The sequence below is a fragment of the Mixophyes fleayi genome, chromosome 1 (assembly GCF_038048845.1).
Source record: "Mixophyes fleayi isolate aMixFle1 chromosome 1, aMixFle1.hap1, whole genome shotgun sequence".
Taxonomy (NCBI): Eukaryota; Metazoa; Chordata; class Amphibia; order Anura; family Limnodynastidae; genus Mixophyes; species Mixophyes fleayi.
Genome location: NC_134402.1, coordinates 322,663,968 through 322,684,532, shown reverse-complemented (window position 1 = coordinate 322,684,532; position 20,565 = coordinate 322,663,968). Strand labels below are relative to the sequence as shown.

Sequence of the window (20,565 nt, the reverse complement as noted above, 5' to 3'; positions counted from 1 at the left end):
CCTCTAGTTCTTGGACTGTAGATATTGGGTTCTTTGTGATATCTCTGATCATCGCATAATCTGATCTTTCTGCGAATTTGTTGGGAAATCCACATCTGGTAGATTGGCAGCTGTCATCAGTAATCTCCATTTGTAAATAATATTTCTAACTGTACAATGGTTGACTTCAAAATGTTTGGCAATGGCCTAATAACTCTTTACAGACTGACGAGCACCAACATTTGCTTCTCTGAGATGTTTGCAGATGTATTTTCTCCTTGGCATCGTGTCAACACAAACCTAAATGTTCCCATCCAAAATATTGAAAATGGTGTCTAAAGTGCAAACTATCAGCTTTAATTTGAGGGTATTCACATTCAATTTGGTGGAAGGGTTCAGGATTTACAGCTGTTTAATGTGTCCCCCTCTTTTTCAAGGGACCAAAGTAATTGGACAGTTGACTCAAAGCTGTTCATGGACAGTTGTGGACTATTCCTTCATTATTCCTTTATCAATTAATAAGACAAAAGGTCAACAGTTGATTCCAAGTGTGGCATTTGCATTTGGAAGCTCTTTCTATGAACCCATAATGTGCAGTCAAAGGAGCTCTCAATGCAAGTGAAATAGACCATCCTACGCAACATCCAGCCAAGTGAAGAACACTCTCTAAGTCAACCATAAAGGGAAGACTTCATAAGATCAAATACAGAGGGTTCAACAAAAGATGCAACTCATTCATAAGCCTCAAGGATAGAAACATCAGATTAGACTTGCTAAAAAAACATCTAAAAAAGCCAGCCCAGTTCTGAAACAAAATTCTTTGGACAGAAGAACCTATGATCAATCTGTACCAGAATGATTGGAAGAAAAAAGTACGGAGAAGGAATGGCTCATAGTTCAAAGCATACTACATCATCTGTAACATGATGGAGACATGTCATGGCATGGGCATGCAAGGCTTTCCAAGGAACCGGATTACTAGTGTTATTGATGATGTGACAGAAGTAGCTGGATAAATTCTGAAGTGTATAGGGATATACTGTCTGCTCAGACTCAGCAAAGTTGATTGGACATACTGTGAAAGCAACCCAGGATGGAGCATGCATTTCCCTAGCTGAAGATAAAACTAAAGACAGAAAGACCCAGGATCAAACAACAACTGAAGACAGCTGCAGTAGTCCTGGCAAAGCATAACAAAGGAGGACACCCAGCATTCAGTGATGTCCATGGGTTCTAGATTTTAGGCAGTCATTGCCTGCAAAGGATTTGTGGCAAAGTATTAAAAATGAACTTTTTATTTATCTTTATATTAATTTGTCCAATTACATTTGAGCCCCTTAAAATAGGGAACTGTGTATAAAAATGGTTGCAATTACTAAACGTTTCATACAATATTTTTGTTCAACCCCTTGAATTAAAGCTGAAAGTCTGCTCTTCAATTGTTTACTTCCAAATCCATTGTGGTGGCGTACAGAGCAAAAATTATGAAAACTGTGTCACTGTCCAAATATTTTCAGACCTAGCTGTATGTGATAAGACTTCAGATATGTGCAATTGACTAGCAGCAGCAGGCTCAAATACCTTCTTTATTTATATGGAATCAGTCAGGGTGTACTGACACACAATGCTTCTTCATGTTCCTTATTTTTTTTGAATACATAATGACAGTAAGATTCTGGTTATTTATCACATGATAATTAGATTTATCAAATGTTACAACTTGGTGAGGACTAGTTGATCGGTAATTATGTCCTGAAATGTAAAATCACAGATGTGAAAGAGGGTGTACATCCTTTATGTACTTGAATGTCTGAAGCATTAGGTGCTTCTGCATAGATGTATATTTAAGTAAGACAGACTATAAAAGCACATTGTATCAACAGATACATTTTCTGACTATTATGCTACTTGGGGGTAAATGTATGAACATGCGGGTTCTTCAACACCCGCGTGTTTAGCCTGTTCGGCGATGAAATTTCAAGAGGCGCTGCATTGAAAAGGGAAGACACCCCTTGGTGTCTTTGGCATGGTTTTCAGGGCTCTAGAAAATATGTCTCCCTGATCAGCCCTGTTCTCCCCCTCCTACAAGCAACAGTCTAAGTTAATTCTCATTTTCCCGGCTTTCTTTCCGTGGTGTCCCAGGATGCCATACACCTCACCTTTCCCTGATCCTCATCCTCCTCAACCCGTCTCTGTCCCTGTTCTCCTCCCCCATCTGTCCCTTTTCTTTTTCCGTTCTTCTCCTTTCTTCTTCTCTTATAACAGATTGTAATTCTTTTTGACTTTTAATGCCATTGCAAAGCTACCTTATACTTGGCGGTTTGACTATTGTTGTCTGTGTTTTTGTATTTCATTGTCAATACTACCTTGAAAAGCTCAATAAAAAATAATTACATTAAAAAAAACACATTGTATGTACAGTACGCATTAAAGGCATCTTTATGGATTTAGTGTTAATATATATATTATTTATTTATTTTTTTAAACTCCATATTTTTTATTAATGACTATACTGTTAACAGTTGTGTTCTGATGTTACCTTATATTACTGATATGATTTTGCGTATACTGCAGTCTATTCTGTCTACAAGCAGCAAGTACTTTGTAGGCAGAGCGTACTTTCACCCAGATTCAAATGGAAATGTATCTAGAGATATGATTGGAATTGAATACAGTTTGGAACTATGTTCAAAACACAATTTGCATGCAAGTGGGTTTCGGACTTGAATCAGGCCCAATGTGTGCATTGAAATGTTGCAAGCGTTGCATAACTAATATAAAGTTGTAAATCACTCATGAACAACAAAGTTGCTATGGGAGCTACTCACAAATTATTTTTATATTGGAACTAAAAAAGACTTTTCCATACATTTATTACTGTTGTGTTAATGTGCATTTAAATACATGTCCAGCAAGGTTTTCCGCATTTAATGGGAAAACTAATTATATTCATATTTGAAAATCTACATATTACACCTCTTATACAATCATGAAATCTGCACATATAAGCGAATATATGATTTGTCATCCCCAAGAATAACCACAATTTTCTGCAGTTGTCCACATACCTTTCCTTTTTGTGCAGTGGTATATGGGGCCAGGTTCGTGAGGCAGAGAAGGGTATGAGTTGGATGAAGGCAATAAGTCCTGGGAGGTGCTGCTTACACCATTCTCACACTGGTACTGGGAACTGAGGTTAGAGGAACTGGTGATGCTGCGGGATTCTGAGGGAAACGGGCTATGGTTTGATGTAACCTTTTGTCGCACAGTGCTTCTTGGGACCACTGGATACTCTTTACTGCAGAAGAAATATAAGGAGTTGTGGCATGACAACCGGAAGGGAAAACTTGTTCCACAATGCTTGATTTTGAAAGTGTGGGTTGGAAGATAAACCACTATCGCATGTAAAGGTCAATGCAAGCAATATATGAATACACACTCAAACAATGATATATAATAAAACAACAGTACTATGATATATGATAAATCTTACGGTTTGATATTTTGGTGTTTCTGTTCCTCGAAATGTGATTAACAATTAAGAAGTTTGTGTGTAGGAGCCGTGTGACAGCAATGAACTCAATATTTTTACTATAATGTTGGCATACAAAACCCATCTTTATTGTTATTATCCATTATTTGTAAAGCAATGACATAATATGCAGTGTGGTACATTGAGGTGATCATGATGTAATCATATCACATACAATGATATGGAACATTTTGCTGTCTATTAACAGATAGTGACAGCCAACAGAATACCAGATATCTCTGTATTCACCTTTGGTAATTTTATGCTTCATTTACGATTTTTATTTTTTTTAATCTCATTAATGCTGCAATATCAGTATTATTATTATTATTATTATTATTATTATAGTAAACCTCATTGCCTATTTACGTAGTTATTTATTTAAGTCTGTCACTACGTCTATAAGGGATTTAAGGCTATTTTTTGTTTTAAACCTAAAATGCAATTGATGAAGTAGATGACAGAGCAGGAATAAGTTAGTGGTATTACAACTAGCCAGCTTGTAGTCTCCTCTCTCTTCTTCTTTCCTGGTCACTGTTCCTGATCAAATATAAATTTGCTGCTACTTCCATTACTGAATATGCCTCACATTTCTACTAAGTCACATAGCCCCTCCATGTAATACACAGTTGAGGATTGGAACATGGTAACCTGTGCTCATCACATAGTGAGCTTTAGTCACTGCTAAAAACAAAAAACAAAAGGTATGAAGTGCTGGCCAATCAGAGTTCTCTAAGAACATTTAGGGGTTGATTTTTAATAGGATAAAAGAATACCTATTTCTGTGAAAAAAATTGATTTCTCTATCACTAGGATTTTCTTTTGTGTTCTATACTTGAAAGAGTAAGATTCCTTTGCATTGAGAAGCCAGAAGTATTGCAGCAGCAATATCTTTTCTGTTATCACCGTTCCAGTATGGCGATAACATGTAATCTGCTTTTTGTTAAATACGTTTTGTGTGGGGTTATTTTAAATACATTTTTGTCCCAGTTCGTGGAGCTGAAATTCCAGATCTGGGCTTTCAGTTCCACTGCGTTTGTGCAAGCCAGCTAGCCGTCTCACACACAAACATGTCTGCTAAGACTCTCCCAGCAAAAAGGTAAATTAACCCTTAGCACTCTAAGGGGTATATTTACTAAACTGCGGGTTTGAAAAAGTGGAGATGTTGCCTATAGCAACCAATCAGATTCTAGCTGTCATTTTGTAGAGTGCACTAAATAAATGACAGCTAGAATCTGGTTTCTATAAGCAACATTTCCACTTTTTCAAACCCGCAGTTTAGTAAATCTAGCCCTGAGCCAGTATTGCACAGCTGCCCTGGCAATATTATATTTCTTTTGCAACAATGAATAATCCTACCTAACACTTGATTTGAGGGACCTATTGAGACTACACTGTCAGGAACCCTAGCCCTGCAGCATTGGGTTATTTCTGTGGGTATATAGGGAGGTCCATTACCATATGGCACTATACTGGGGCATATGAGGCTATATTATGGCATGTGAGGCAATATGGGGGAATATAAAGGCCACACTTACATTTTGATATAGCACGCACATTACATACTTACATTTTGCCTTTTTAATGTGCCATGCATTAGCTGATGCTGCAATACATTTTTCTCACCATACTATGCATGTCCGCTATATATTTTTTCTTCACACCTTATCACTTTGTATGGCGCACTTTTCAAGTTCTGTATCCATATTATACTTTTCTATTTCCTATATGTAATAAATAGCCATTTTTATGCTCAATGCGAAAACATTTATGAGCTTTGCTATAAATAAAGGGGCTGATGCTGCGTTGGACTTACGCCAGATTGAGTAAAGTAAAATAAACAAATTGGTTCTGCGCATTCCCATAAAGCCAGCTGCACGCATATGCGCCTATACAGATTTGTTCAAATCTGACTCTCGCTTATGACTGAAGGGACAGGGACGTTGTAACATAGGTCGAGTACAGCAAGGACGCAGTCACTTAATTGTGAACAGATGTAAACTCACACAGAGATGCATATACAACCTGATGGTCGCAGCACTAGCTAAATGTTTCTGATTGGATGATTGCGAATTCTACATATATTATATCATTTTGTCAGCGTATTTTTGAAAGTTTTTTTAAAATAATAAACGAGAAGGGAAGTTGTACCTGCTATATGTTTGTTTTATTTATTCACACATAATATCGAATGCGTATTTTGCTATCTAAACAGATGTTTCAGAACATGGGCGTACGTGTATCTTACATATGTCTAATGAAAACCTGACGCATAAACTTCAAACTTTACATAGCTCACAGTTTTTATTAATTTTAATTAATTAGTTTTTATTTTATTAACACATCACACAAACTCAATATCAGCCCCATAGTATGTATTTATAAAGTTAGCACAGCAATGACAGACCCAATCCTTAACCAGCATATTGTATTCTGTTGGCACAGTTAAAAATTTTTGGGAAAGGTGTTCAAGGGGGCCTTAGATAGGAGTTGTCATTTTTGTATAATGAATTATAATAAAAAATTAGATTTTAAAGAAGATATTTGGGGCCTGAATTACACTCTGATATACGTCCATTTGGATAGCGTATCTGGCGTGAAATAGCTTTGCGCGCGCTAAGAAACGAACCTTACGCCAGGGAACGTAATTCATGTCCAAACGCAGATGACACTTACAACTGCCTATGATTTAAAAGGCAAAGCGGGGGAAGGACGGGTCGGAGAAACGTAGCCCATATACACTAAGGGCTTTCTGATGCCGTTTGGCCAATTCAAGTCCTGGTTTGTTTTCAGCCATATCATTTGCACCCACTACATGGCAGGTATAAGTGCTGATAGTGATGACTGACAGCATGGTCTTTGAATTAAAAAGTACACGTATGCGGGGCACTAGTTAGCACAGAACATGTGTATGCAAGTAAGATAGACTATAAAAATGCATTTTATGTACAGTACACATTGCAAGCGTCTTTATTTACGTATTTAATGTAAAAATGAAAATAAAAAAAAATATTCGTATAAATGATTATACTGTTAAGAGTTGTTCTTTTATACTACCTTTTTTATGCTTTCTGATGTGACCTGTTTATTGTACATACTGCAGTCTGTTGTGTGTGTCTACATACAACAAGTACTATTTATCCAGAGTGCACTTACACCCAGATTCAAATTGAAACATATCTTGAGATACGCTTGGATTTGAATGTGGTCGAAACTATGCACAAGTCCCGTGCTCTTTTTTTCAAATGCAACTTGCGTGCAAATTGTGTTCAGATTTCCACAAGAATAGCTACCATTATTTTCATAACTTCTTTTTTTTTTTAATTTAGGTGTATTTCCTCTTTTGGTTCCATTTTCATTTGTTGGATAAGCTTAGATTAGTAGAGCCAGTCATAGTATGGGTCTACACCATACCTCCCAACTTTTTAAAAAGCAATATTGGAACACAAAAAAGCCATGTCCCTGATCCAGCCAGACCCTGTCCATTTAAACAACACCCAATCCTGCCTATATCCGCAGCTCCATTCCAAACCATGCTCATATTATCACAAGGGTATGTAAATCAGGATAGTACTGACAAAATTGGACTGTTGGGAGGTATGGTCTACACAGAAATTGACATTTCAGTAAGCGGTTCTGAAGCTGGAATATGCTTCGACATCCAAAACTAATAAAAGTATAAATTGATTCAAAATCACTGTGATTAATGCCATTTATTTAAGCACAAATCAAACAATTAACAAAGTAAGATACACAAACACTTGCTATGTTCCTCTAACCAATGGATAAATGCATAAGGATAAAGAGGTCTGGGATGTGGGTGGGGAAGAGAATGGAGCAGGAAAGTGCATAGAGGAACAGATATAACAGTTAAGTGAATGGAGGACGCAGGAACAAGCAGTGTATTTAGTTGTATTAATCCCCCTCTTGTATGGAGCTAAATGTTTTGAAAGTATATATAATTATCTGTATTTTGTGGTTATCTTTTGTACTGATATTTTCCTAGTTATGTATTTGGCTGCAAAATTTCCCATTTCACCAGACAGAATTTGGTGGTAAATGTTCCCAATATTATCCCAGCCACCACCATTCAGCAGAATGGACTGACCGATGCCGCCCCAACACTATTCAAACAGGACTAGGAGATTGTGTTGCCTGATTGTCGCACTTCTGTCAAAAGTTTACTGCAATTTCACTCATGTCTACAGTCCAATTTAGAAACTAAGTTGCGATGAGATTGGAAGGAGAAAGGTAGAGAGGCTTTGCTTAATACTAGCTCTAGAAGCCTATGTGACAATCATCATAACATGTTTATAGATACAGAGGCCACAATGGATAGAAGAAGATACCTTTGCATCCTGGACATGCGGTGCAGCTCCATGTCATCACTCCCTCGAAATCCTTTGGCAAACGGGTTGTTTTCAATCTTTAACTGTGTAATCTGATAAGAGATGTGACTGTAATCAGGATATTTCAGCATTACATTCATAGAAGCATCAAACTCAGCATATTGCAGGCACTTAGAAGAGCACTGAGTGCACTATGCATGCAGACAGTCCTAGCTATAGGTCAAATGTAATATAGGCACAACATAACAGAAAGTATAGGATACACAATTCAAGTTAGAAAGAGATGTGGTCTGTGTGTATACATATAAGATTATGAAATATCACTGGTAAGCTGCCAAAACATAGACTGAATGAGAACTATAGACAAATTTGACCCAAATCAAAGTGAACTATCACTCACTGGTTTAGTTAAATTTACTTTAAAAATGTAAAAAATAGTTTCAAATATTATTTTAAAATATTATCAAATAGAAATGAATGCTTTATTTTCAGAATAATAATGTTTGTAATTTTTTTGAACTGTGATCGCCATCCTGTGCTGGCGATAACAGAACACGCTTCGGAGTGGTACAAGTAAAAATAGGCTTCTCCTTACAAGCGTTGGGCTATTATCGCTTGAGGTAACCACTTTTCATACATTGTGCAACGCAACAACAAGCCCTATCGGTAGCAAAAACACTAATTTCGCCGGCAATAGGGCTCTCTGCCCATAGATAAATATGCCCTTTAGTCTGCACAGGTTAAGGAACAGGTAAGAGTTTATTAAAAGAGCAGAAATCTTTCACTAACAGTTAGAAATATCTGGTGTGTTTGAAGTGAACTTATCACCTGCACCTAGTGGAGGCAGCCATGTTATTTCATGAGAATGAGCCTGTGAAGTCACTAGGAACCCGGTACCTTATGAATATGTCACCTATCACAAACATTAGTCAATGAGTCCCATTTTAATGTCACTTTTTTCCTAGAAAATTGATTGGTAACAGATCCATTTCACCCTGCTAACAATTTTGTCACAATTTGCAGGATGGATTCCCAGTCTGTCTCCAGTAGGAGTTGACTGGTGGCTTTATCCAGCAACCTCTGGCATTAAGTGGCCCATGTATCCAAAATAAGCAAGGAATTAGGGAGGATGATGTCTGCACCCAAACCATTGTGAAACGTCCACATTCTGATCTGTTCCTCGGCCTAAAAATGTTAATTGCTTTGAAATTGCAGGAGAAAATGTGTGCATCTTGTTGCAATTTGCAAGGGAATATTTGTACATTTTAGTACACTTCCTGGGTAAAAATTCTCATGTAGTATCCAGGTAGTTATGTGAACTGTTAGTGAGGCCAAGCAGTTTACGGTGGGTATATCTTCTGATCCACTCCCTTAATTTAAAATTCTTTCCAAGTATTTGAGTTTATTTTTATTTTATTCTTTTCCTCCCTTTTTTTTTTAAATATTTCTCCACATGGGCAAAAATGTTAATTTTATGTATATACAGATGTTATAGAAGAAAAAAGGATTGGCTGGCTCTGCTCCTTTCCAGAACCCCGTAAAATGTGTGCATGAGTCTGAGCAAGGCTTGGCAACAAGGATAAGGGGGTTTTATTGAGCTTGTTTTGTTAACTCCTTCACTGCTCGTTACCTAGACTAAGGTGCATGCATGCTAAATTTTGATCAGTAACATTTATGTTTTTGAGCATGTCGTTTTTGGATGGTGTCTCTTCTGATGTAGCAGCTACAATTTTAATTACCAATAGGTGGAGACAATAGCAGACAGGCAATGGATTGTACTATTGGAATCATTGTTGTGTATTTTCAATTGGCACCACAGCGGCAGTTTAGTACGATGTGGTGATAGAACGGTTTTCATGGTGAGGCGTTGTGCTGTTTACCTTATGGTTCTGGTAGGAGGTGACCGCTATGAATGCAGTCTCCGAGAAGACATGGGTACAGAAAGCTGTGTTCTTGGACCCAAATCCATTGTTCTCATCTGCTTTAACTATGTGAAGCCGTGGCTGATATTTGTGCATGGAATTCAGGATGATCTACAGTAAAGAAAATGGAACAAAAAGAAATGTATAAATATCTAAACACAAGCAAGATGTTTTGAAATAACATTTGTACCAAGGGGCCTCAATCTGACCAAATGCCTTATTTATGAACGACAGATGCAGAAACATTCTTCTCCTCTTTTCTTAATTAAGTCCTAAGACTAATGTTTCAGATGTAGATAACTGATTGATGCTGCATAAAGTAAAGTCTTGTACACACAGCCTGTTAAAAGCGTAGACAAAACCTTGTTCTTTGGCGTTATTCTTAACAGAGCACTGGAAGCGTGTTCCCTGCAGCATGGGGTACTATGTATTTTATCACCACTCAGATAGAACTCCATTATATTTTACCGTGCACTGATGCTACTATATGCTGCAAGCAATGTTGAAATTGATGCAAATTGAAGAGAACTCTTGTCAGAAAGTGTGTTTACAGATCCATTCCTAAAATCTACAAAGCATGGATACACAATAAGAATGATGACCCTGTTTGTAAGAGCTCAGAGACTACTCTTAGTAAAAGCAAATAAAATAGTGTATTGGTGGAATGGAAAACAAAATAGTCATTTTGATTCATTAAAGAATGTAAATGCCGATACATGCTGTATTTTGCATCACATTGCACTGCACATGCCTAGAAACGGACTATAAGTCAGTGAACGCAAGTACATCGAATTTATCTTCAAATGCAAATGACACTTCCGACAGCCTAAGATTTCAATGGGGGGAGTGAGGTGTCATATACGTGCCTTCATCGATTGGGCCCTATAAGTTCATGTTACACTAAACTCTTTTTTTTTTGCCAGCCCAAATTGTATTTTATTCTGTTTATTCCCCGTACGAATGAGCTGGTAAACTGAAAATCATTCAGCAAATTGTTAGGGTATCCACATTTTTGTTGCCTTATGTTTGAAATACCATATTTTATATCCATTCTCTTTTTTACAACAATAGGATTGAATTGAGTATGTAAATGTACATTGATAGCTCTGATTTCTAATCCTTTATATTAAATATAAGTATTAGGTAATTGTTATATTTATCATTTGTATATTACATGTAATGCAATCCTGGGGGTAAATGTATCAAGCTGAGAGTTTTCCGGCGGGTTTGAAAAGTGGAGATGTTGCCTATAGCAACCAATCACATTCTAGCTATCATTTTGTAGAATGTACTGAATAAATGATAACTAGAATCTGATTGGTTTTTCAAACCCGCCTGAAAACTCTCAGCTTTATACATTTACCCCCTGATTTGTATACATTCTTTGTAACTAAAGAAACTATGAACAGTTCTGGCCTGTACAAAAATTGTGTAATACATCATACAACTATTGCAAATGAGAGAAGCCCAGTATACTTTATTACATTGCTTGAAGCGCTATGGCAAATGATTAACAAAAGAATCCTCACTACAGTGTGATAACGAGACATGCAAGTCATAGGAGCACAATGCTAAACCCAAGCATCACAGTCACCAAGCAGTGCAATCATTTCTAACTGTACGTTTATATGAAACATCCGGCAATAATGAAAGCAAATCGGCTTCCACGTTTGTAAAACACTTCCTCTAAGAATATAATAAAGAAAAAAAATGTAAAATAAAAAGAAATACATAGCCCAACAGATTGTAAGCATGGTACATTGCAGAAGCTAGGGAGGGTATCACTTAGGTGTTGCAGCGCCGCTGCAATTTACTATACCAACCTACCTCCACAAAGTATTTTCCCTATTCACCGGCAGTCTATCGCTACCGGTGAATGGAGACAGTGCATGGACATAGGGGAGGGATCTAGAGAAGCCAGAGCTATGATTTCTGGGACGTTAACTCTTTAATAAATAATAAAAAACTGGAATTTGCATAGACATTTTGGCTCTTTGGCTCTTCACTATTTCGTACATAGACCCAAATATACTGTTTTGATCAGTAGAAAGTAAAGAAATGGTTTGAGATTTTCACTGCGATTGCAGTATCCTCTCGTGAGGCAAGATATGAATTAATCAGAGAAATAATATTTTTAAGGTTTAATTACCAGTGCTTTTTTTCCATGATAACCAGACTAGTTTTCACATTCTTAACTACTCAGATTAGCAAAGCAAATTTTGTACTTTACATACTTTTTGTACTTTAAGCTGTAAATTTGGCACAGTTGTCCTTTCTTTCTTTTTCCTTATTTTTTTTGTATTTTGGAAAAATTATAACTATTTTTATTTTTGCTAATGTGTCTAAAAGTTGTCAGAAAAAAACATTTTACATGGCTGTAAACCCCCCAAAATTTTAAACTCTGTGCAACTTCAAAAATATATTACACAATACATCTAGCTATTAAAGAATTTATATATATATATATATATATATATATATATATATATATATATATATATATATATATATACTGTATATATGATACAAAGCTGTAAAACTATACAAGAGATTTTTAAAGGTGAACTTTTTTTTCACACTGTATACGCTGACTGTAAAAGCCTTTGTGGTGCCGAAATACTGTAGGTACCACTAAAATAACTTAATGTACAAAATTAGTCCATCAGTGGTACGAACTAATAGAGTTCTGCTATTTACAGAGAAAATGAGCAAGAGGAAGAAAAAGTGTCTTAGATAGTCGGCGTACATTGGAAGGATGTTAGATCTTTATTTTACTTTCTTGGATGTAAAATAAGATTTGGAAAGTGAGGACTGACATTTTGAAGTGGTACAATAGGTACAGAAGTCATTTCTTAGACTCAGGCTTGGTTTAGAAGGATAATCTAGATACTACCTTCCTTTTCCATTCTTATGAAAGTGCTTGTTAGCACAGAAATGCGTCAAGGTCACCATTGAGGCTCTTCATCATATTTGTTTGAGTTGCATATCATCCATCTACTTGTATTTACAGTGGAATTATCTCTGCACCATTCACATAGGACTCATACAGGTGTGAGTTTTTACATCAGCCGAGGATTCGGTCAACCATCTCCCCTTCACCTGTCCTGCTAGCCGGGCTAGCGCTCCTGCTAGTTCAACTAGAGGGCTCTAACTCAGAGTCGGAGAACGGCAAAGTTCCATCTTCATTAATTATTCTGGCTGTGCCTTTGAATGTGTCTTGTACCTTAACGCTGCCATATATCACGGCTGTCATACGATTTCTGCATGCTTAAATATTTGAGAGAGCTACAATCAAATATAGCCGATATATATCGGTAAAGTCCTCATCTCTTCAGTATATTCATTCATTCCTTCCTGTACCCTGCAGTGGTTTAATACAGACTCTCCAATATTTCGTCTGACATCAGTAATTGTGAGTAGCCGGCTACACGCTAGTACATTGATTTTTCTATCCACCAATATATGAACTTTACACTCAGAAGCATATTGCTTCGCTTTATTGTCCACTTACAAATGCTATAACAGGACCTTTTCTAATTTAATTTTGATTTTTTTATGTGCACACTCTGAATCATTGGATCCTAGATGTCAACATCTATTTTGGCATCATTGCATTTAAACTAGGTCATGTTAATTGTTGGGTTCATGTTTTCTTAAATGTCATTATATCTTTTTATGGATGTATATATGTTTTTCATTTTATACTTTTTATGATCAATAAATAGAACTATATGTTTTATATACTTGGGAATGCGATTTTTTGATATTTTTTTTACTTGATTAGTTTTATTATTAATTACTTAGTGCAGACACACATTTTCTATCAATCTAGATACTAGTATGCTTCTTTCAGAACACACCAAGCATCTCTTCTATGGCAGCTTCTGTTTTTATTCAGCGTGGGACTGGGTATGGGAAATTACAATCAGTCAGCTCTGCTACTTAATCATTTTCAGTTGCTGCATTAGTGTCTGCCTGCTGACCTTTTATTACCTCCACACAACTAGATAGTAATCATCAGAATCATGCAGCCCTTCCAGCTGATCATCCACGTGTACAGAAAGAACATTAATGTACATACAGGGCAATGAAGAAAGACCTCATTCTTTGTACCGTAAATTAAAAAGCATGAAAGCTGTTAATTAAACATGGAGCTATAACGTAGTACTCATATATGTAAATTAAAGTGCCTGGAATGTAAGGACCACTATCGGATCTCCACCCAACAAATAACGGTGATCACCAACTGCAAACTACTTTGATGGGTCCAACAGTCCTGTCAACACAGTGATAATGTGCGCTGTACTGGAGCATATCCCAGCTTTAGTATAGGAGATAGATCTACATGTTGTGGCATAGTTCAACCAGGGTAAGCAGTGGATGTTAAGTGGCACAGAACTAGGGCTGTGCTAGTAACAGTGCTGGTCATTGTGTAGCCAGTGACTGCAAATCGTAATTGCAAGCTATTTGTCTCCTGTTTCTGTAATTGCAAATCAAAGCACAGTACACATGGGGTAGATTTATCAAACCTTCTGAAAAGTAAAAGTAGAGGTAGCAGCCAATCAAATTCTTTAGATTATAAGCTTTATCGAGGCCCTCTTCCCTCCTGTTCTCATTATCTATAACTTTTGCTTACCAGCTACACTGCACTCCTCCTCCTTTTGCTCTCTCCCCAATGACTCCACTCATCCATTGTCTTTGCAACTCTAAACCTGTTATTACAGGGCCTGTGCTGAATATACTCCAGTAGGTGTTTTGAGGGTTGTAGTACTGTAGTACTGTAGTGTACTGTTATACCATGTACTGTCTTGTTGTTTTCCCTCTGCATGGCGCTGCGGACCTCATGTGGAGCCCTATAAAGATTATTATTAATAACAGTAATAGCTATAATATTACAGAATGTACTAGATAAAAGTTAGCTAGAATCTGACAGATTCCCTTTTTAGAAGGTTTGATAAATCCACCCCATATAGAGATACTCCAATCCAGTAAAAAAAAAAAATAATAATAATAATAATAATAATAATTTGGCCACCTCTTGCTGCCGTCTGCAACACCATCATGAGGACAGTCTTCATCTGGGGCTCCAAAATGGACAGAGTGAAGCAGTCGGTTATGTACAAGGAGCCTATCAAAGGTGGGAAAGGGATCCCAGATATACCCACCATGCTGTGGGCCTTCTTCTGTAACTGCATCCGCAGAACTCTTATTGAAAAGAACATTTGCTCGGCTGGGAAGTCCATGTCTCACTTTTTCCTCCTGCCTCTTTGGAAGACCCTTGGTTGGGACAAGTGGGACAGCTCCTTCTCTTACAACTGTACTACACCATGGTTTTACCTGGATGTTGGACAATTTGTGAGGGAGCACCATCTGTAAGGGACTTAAACCAGACTTGTGGAAGCCAAAAACTGTCCTCAAGCTCAGCAGAGCGAAAGACATTATGGAGTCTGTTTCAGGGCTCCCTGGTGTCGCAGCAAAACACATGTGGGAGAATGTGGCCTCTAAGAGGCTGACTAATAGACACAAAGACATTGCATGGATGGCTTTCCAGGGATGTCTGTCTCTCAGGGCATTCATGCACTCCCAGAACCTGTGCAGATATGTTCACTGCCCCTTTTGTATTACCAGAAGGGAAACAGCTCAGCATATTTTTTGGGACTGCCCCACTGCACAGGCACTGTTGGATGCCTTGAAACATGAACTTATGGACGGTATTTTATGGATTATTCCCTGGAACCCACACCATTGGGGCAATCCAGGAGGTGTGGCGCCTTATGAATTATTTTAAGAACGCTATGTGGCTTGCCAGGAATTGCCTCATTTTAAAGCGGGAGAAGATGACCATCCAGGACTGTCGCAGGCAAATCCACAGCCTGCTAAGAGACTATAACACCCTTGATAGTCCTGAGGAAGCGGAAGATGATTGATTGTTGTCTCCCTCTTCTCCTTCCCCCATGTGTGTTCTTTTTTCATTAAAACCTTGGGCTAGTGTCTCCCTCTCTTACCCCCTCCAACCCATTCCCCCATCACTGTTTGAAGTGTTATTGAATGTCATGCCTTACTTATGCACCCTTCCCATATTTGTGTCGGTCCTCAATGAAGCTTCAGGCTTGTGTCTTACCCACCCTACCCCTCTCACCTACCAGCCACTTTCACAACCGCCAAAGGGGGCATAGCTACACCAGGTCTATGGATCCTTCAACTACATCGGCATGCCCGGGCGCTGCCCACCTCCCCCCCCCCCTTCAGTGCCGCTACTAGCATGAGTCCACAGTAACATGGTATAAACAGACACTCCACATAGAGTATCTCCTACAGAAGTGAACCAGGGTCCATTTCACCCTCAAAGTCTTTGTAAAAGTAAGAGCTTCATGTTGACTGACTAAAAATGCACTTTTTCAAAGAACCTTTTCAGAGGTATCTACCTACTCAAAGATGCGCTTACACTACCCCCCTATATCATTGAGAGAAACAATACATATTTAAAATGATTGTATCTAAATATTACATTTGAAGACCTTTCAAAAGGATTAACATTCTTCAGTCTGATGCTGAAATGATCATTGCTTTTGTCTGTTGCAAGAGAGGACTGATTGTTTTCCCCTTGTTGCTGCCTCATACTAAAGAGTACCGGTAACCTAAACACATCTGCACCATAGAGAGCTCATTTTATATCTACAGAATGTAACAGCTGTATCATTACTTTTATATTGAGATTTGTACATGCCAGCATGAAGTCAGCCATCTTCTGGGCAGCTATAAATAGTCATGAGTATTGGTGTCAATGGTCCATGTATTGACAGAAGCATGTTCACTCTGTTGTGAATGATCACATGAAAGAACGTCTGCTCACACTAACAGCTACATTAAATCATTCCTAAGGCAGGGCTTCCCAAACCCAGTGCTCAGGGCTCCCTAACAGTGCATGTTTTCCATATCTCCTTGCTGGAGCACAGGTGCATTCATCACTGACTGACAAATAAAAGATCCACAGGTGCTACTACTTATTTTACTTGTAAACAAGAAAACATGTACTGTTAGGGCTTCCTGAGGACTGGGTTTGAGAAAGCCTGCCCTAAGGCATTTATGACACAGAAAAGGAGGGGCACAGTTCAATAGCTGACTTTTCTCAATATTGGTTTGTGTATTATTAACTTTACATTGCTATTAGGTTTTCACTTAGGGTGTATTATTGGTGTTAGCGTTTCAAAATGATGACGTACACTTTTGTGCTCAAAGCACTTACCGTGAGAAAGCCCATGAACGTGAAACTGACGTTGGTACACTACAGTAGGATCATGTCATAGTTTATGTGGTGTTCCGTTTATTTTTGTCGTGTTTCTTGTTGTCAGTACCGATAAACTAAACAGCTAAACTTTTTTTTTACTGGATTGTACTAGCCCTGTTTTAGTGCTACACTTTTGGCTTCTGTCTACCCATTCTTGCACAATTGCAGTTTAAGCATTTTGCAGCACCAGGAATCGGGCATGGTCACTTCACAGCAGGGGCATGGCCACATCATGTGGCGTGCCTATTACTTTTGAAGCACAAGACTGTGCCATGCCACCTCCCCATCTCTCTTAACAACCATTCATTGCCAGGTGCACCTGCCACTGGTACCTCCCAACTTCCTGCCCCGGGGGACAACGCAGGACAAATGGGAGGTATGGTTTAAGAGCAGTGTATTCCGTTTTTCTTCTCTTTGTATGGGTTTTATCTGTAGCTTCAGATCCCCTATGGGATGGGCTAAACTAACTGCTCTTGCATACCTGTCAACAAAAAAAGCTGTCTTCTCCTGTATATTTGTGCAACAGCCAATTGAGAAATGTGGCTAGTCCCATATAATACCCGCTGTTACAGAATGAGGGGAGATGGAGATATGTTGCTAGTGATTGTGCTGTGCAGGCACTTGCTAAACAATTTCCAGTGCTACCACTATTGTAGCCTAACCCCTAGACTTTCGAACAAGGGTTCAATAGTTGCAAAGAAATTGTCTTTGTTTCAGTAGTAGGTCTCTGGTGCAACTTTGAAAAATGTAGATGGGAATATAGAACATGTAAATATTTGAAGCAGGATTAATCTTTTTTGTTGAATGCTGCAATTAAAGGTTGGATTCTGTTGTGATTGATAACTAACCACCTACTTTGCCTGGAGGACATAAGGATCGGTTGATAAGTATACACTTATTTCTGGTATATTGCCATACTGTACTCACTGTCGTAAGAGTGTATTTCTGAGCTGCCTAAATTAATCTTTTGAATGTGGATACCAAGATACTAAAATTGTCCATATTTGATATCATAAGGATTGACATTTACTGATTTTAATAGCACAGAGAACTGTTATAACAGTACAGGATATATGACAGTCTAGGAGCAATTTCTCATGGCAGCCATTATCACAACTCATGATGTTTCTAAGGTTTTAGCTCAGTACACATTACTATGTATACTTGATGTGTGAGGTTTTTATACAATAAAGTTTTTATAGTATCTGCAGATACGTTTGAGTTGTATTTTCAGTGGTGACTATGTGTATATAGTTTTCATTAACTTTCCATATGGGGAAGTACACCAACTCCCCTTTCTCCATAGCTGCTAACCAATAAGCATATTATCTCTATAATATTAGAACCTTCTCTAAGTGCCATGCAAGGGGATTCTCTAAGATACAATATATGCTTTTTTTGTTTTGAATGCTGCAAACTATTTACTAACTTTTGTTTTTATCTCAGGCAACTTTAAAGTGGTTTCAAATCACCCCTTCAATCCTCCATCGGTGAAGGGGTTAAGTGGTGTCACTTAATACTCTGAATTAGAACTCCAAAGATTTCCATTTCTGAATTGGAAAATCCATAAAATTTACAGAACCTGGAAGAATAACCATTTTAATGGGCTAGGAGCCAGGTTGCAGAGGCAGGCACACAGGCCAGGCATCATGCCCTCTGATCCAGTTAGTTAGGAGAAATAAAAAAAATAGGGATTTTAGAGGCTTCAATAACAAAGAAATACATATTAACTCTTCCTGTAGCTTCCACAAAGCTTTCTAAAGAACATTTGCTTCAGTACATTGTATCTGTATAAATAGCAGTGTATTTGGTATTCTAATAAAAGAGAGGTATATTAAACGTTTGAGTCTTAGAAACAGATGTTTTTCTCTTGACTTTAGTGCAATGAGGCCAACAAATGCACTTTGATTTCTGTATATACAGGTATTCCTCACTTAACAACCTACCCATTTAATGACCGCTCGGACTTACAACCAGGTTCTCCCTGGGTCCTCATTGTTATAATTGCTGCTGTTTGTAGAGCTTTACTGTACACATGTTTATTTTCTGTTATGCAGTGTTATGTAATGTAAAGCAAACTAACAAAATACAGTTTTCTTTAGTCTATTTCTTCATTCAGAATCAATAAAAATGATTACAATACATGTAGGTGCATATAACAGTACTGTACTCACTTAGCGACCAATTCGCTTAACGACCTAGTCGTAGGAACGGAACTCGGTCGTTAAGTGAGGAATACCTGTATTTAGAAAGAAAAAAGGAAGTGACTGATGTGTTCTAATTTCTTTACATTATGGCTACTATAAAGATAGTTGAATGGGGGAACATTCCTTGTATTGGGAGGACAAGGGAGATATGCATCCTGATGCACTATTATGCTATGGAAATGTGTGATCTGTGGATTATAGGAAAGTGAGGGGTATGTTTATTTATTATGGGAACAGGTCTGTGTATTAGGATGAGGTCAGAACCCTTTGTCCTGGTCTCCATGAAGTAGATGTAATAGGTATAGTCCATCATGTTATCACATGTATGGGGCGATGTTTGCACATTTACACTTATGGTTAAAAGAAAAAAGTCAAAAAACTTCCTCCTCTTCATTTACAATGGATGACTATGAACTATGTATACCATTGCACTGTAACATTTGGCGTCAGAAGCAGCCAAGCCCCGCCAACCCCTGCAACAAGGGAGACATTCTAGCTCACGAGGCCCCTCTCATCCCAATGGCTTAGCCAAATTCCTTTGACATGTAGGTAACTTGCAGGCCTCAGCGGTGAATGATCTAATGGCTTTTAATTTCATTACAGTGACTCTAATTGAGAGGCTACCGCTGCACTTTTGCTCTCGGGGGGCATTTTACCCTATTCCCTCAGTCTCTCCTCACAGTAGGAGCACGGCTGTTACCCCCTTGTGTCTGCCCCCCCTCCAGTCTCCCTCCTCACCTCCCACCACTCTGCTGCAATAACCGCACGCTACATTACACTCTGACTCTTTGTAGCCTGTAGAGAAGATGCTTCTCCCTCTGCATCTACTATCTAGACGTTTTCCTGTCTGTTACCTAGAGTGTCTAGAGGTAGAAATTCTTCACTCACAAGCCATATAATCCTACTTCTTGTAATGCATTGTTATTTATAATGTGCCAGGCTAGATGGGTATCAACATTAAATTGCCTAGTGTTGTCCTACAGATAGGTAGAAATCATGTAAGAGGTTTTCTTTCTCCATGTTTACTGATAACCACCAATATAAAGCTGCTCTGTGACATGGCACCTTTTTAAAGATGTCTGAATATTGATATTATAGTTTCAAAATAAAGTGTTAACGGAGAAGAACTGTAAAGATATCTAAGAAAATATAGAAGATGAATAGTCACAAAATTGTAAAGAGAAAATAATGGTAGATATCTATAATATACAAGAATAGTAATGGACCGAAACAAATGATTGTTCTCTAAGTCCCACAAATAATAATCAAAGATCCGCTGTTATCTATA

At 37.9% G+C, this 20,565-nt stretch overlaps 1 protein-coding gene across 1 annotated transcript in view; it reads right to left on the bottom strand.

Annotated features, from left to right (window-relative positions):
• TBX5 (T-box transcription factor 5) overlaps positions 1-20,565 on the bottom strand; it is a 56,670-nt gene that overhangs the window by 3,587 nt on the left and 32,518 nt on the right. The window contains exons 6-8 of the mRNA XM_075192271.1: positions 9,741-9,893; positions 7,861-7,952; positions 3,048-3,277 (exon numbers count right to left, since the gene is read on the bottom strand). Coding sequence (XP_075048372.1) covers positions 3,048-3,277; positions 7,861-7,952; positions 9,741-9,893 — 475 coding nt within the window. The remainder of the gene's footprint in view (positions 1-3,047; positions 3,278-7,860; positions 7,953-9,740; positions 9,894-20,565) is intronic.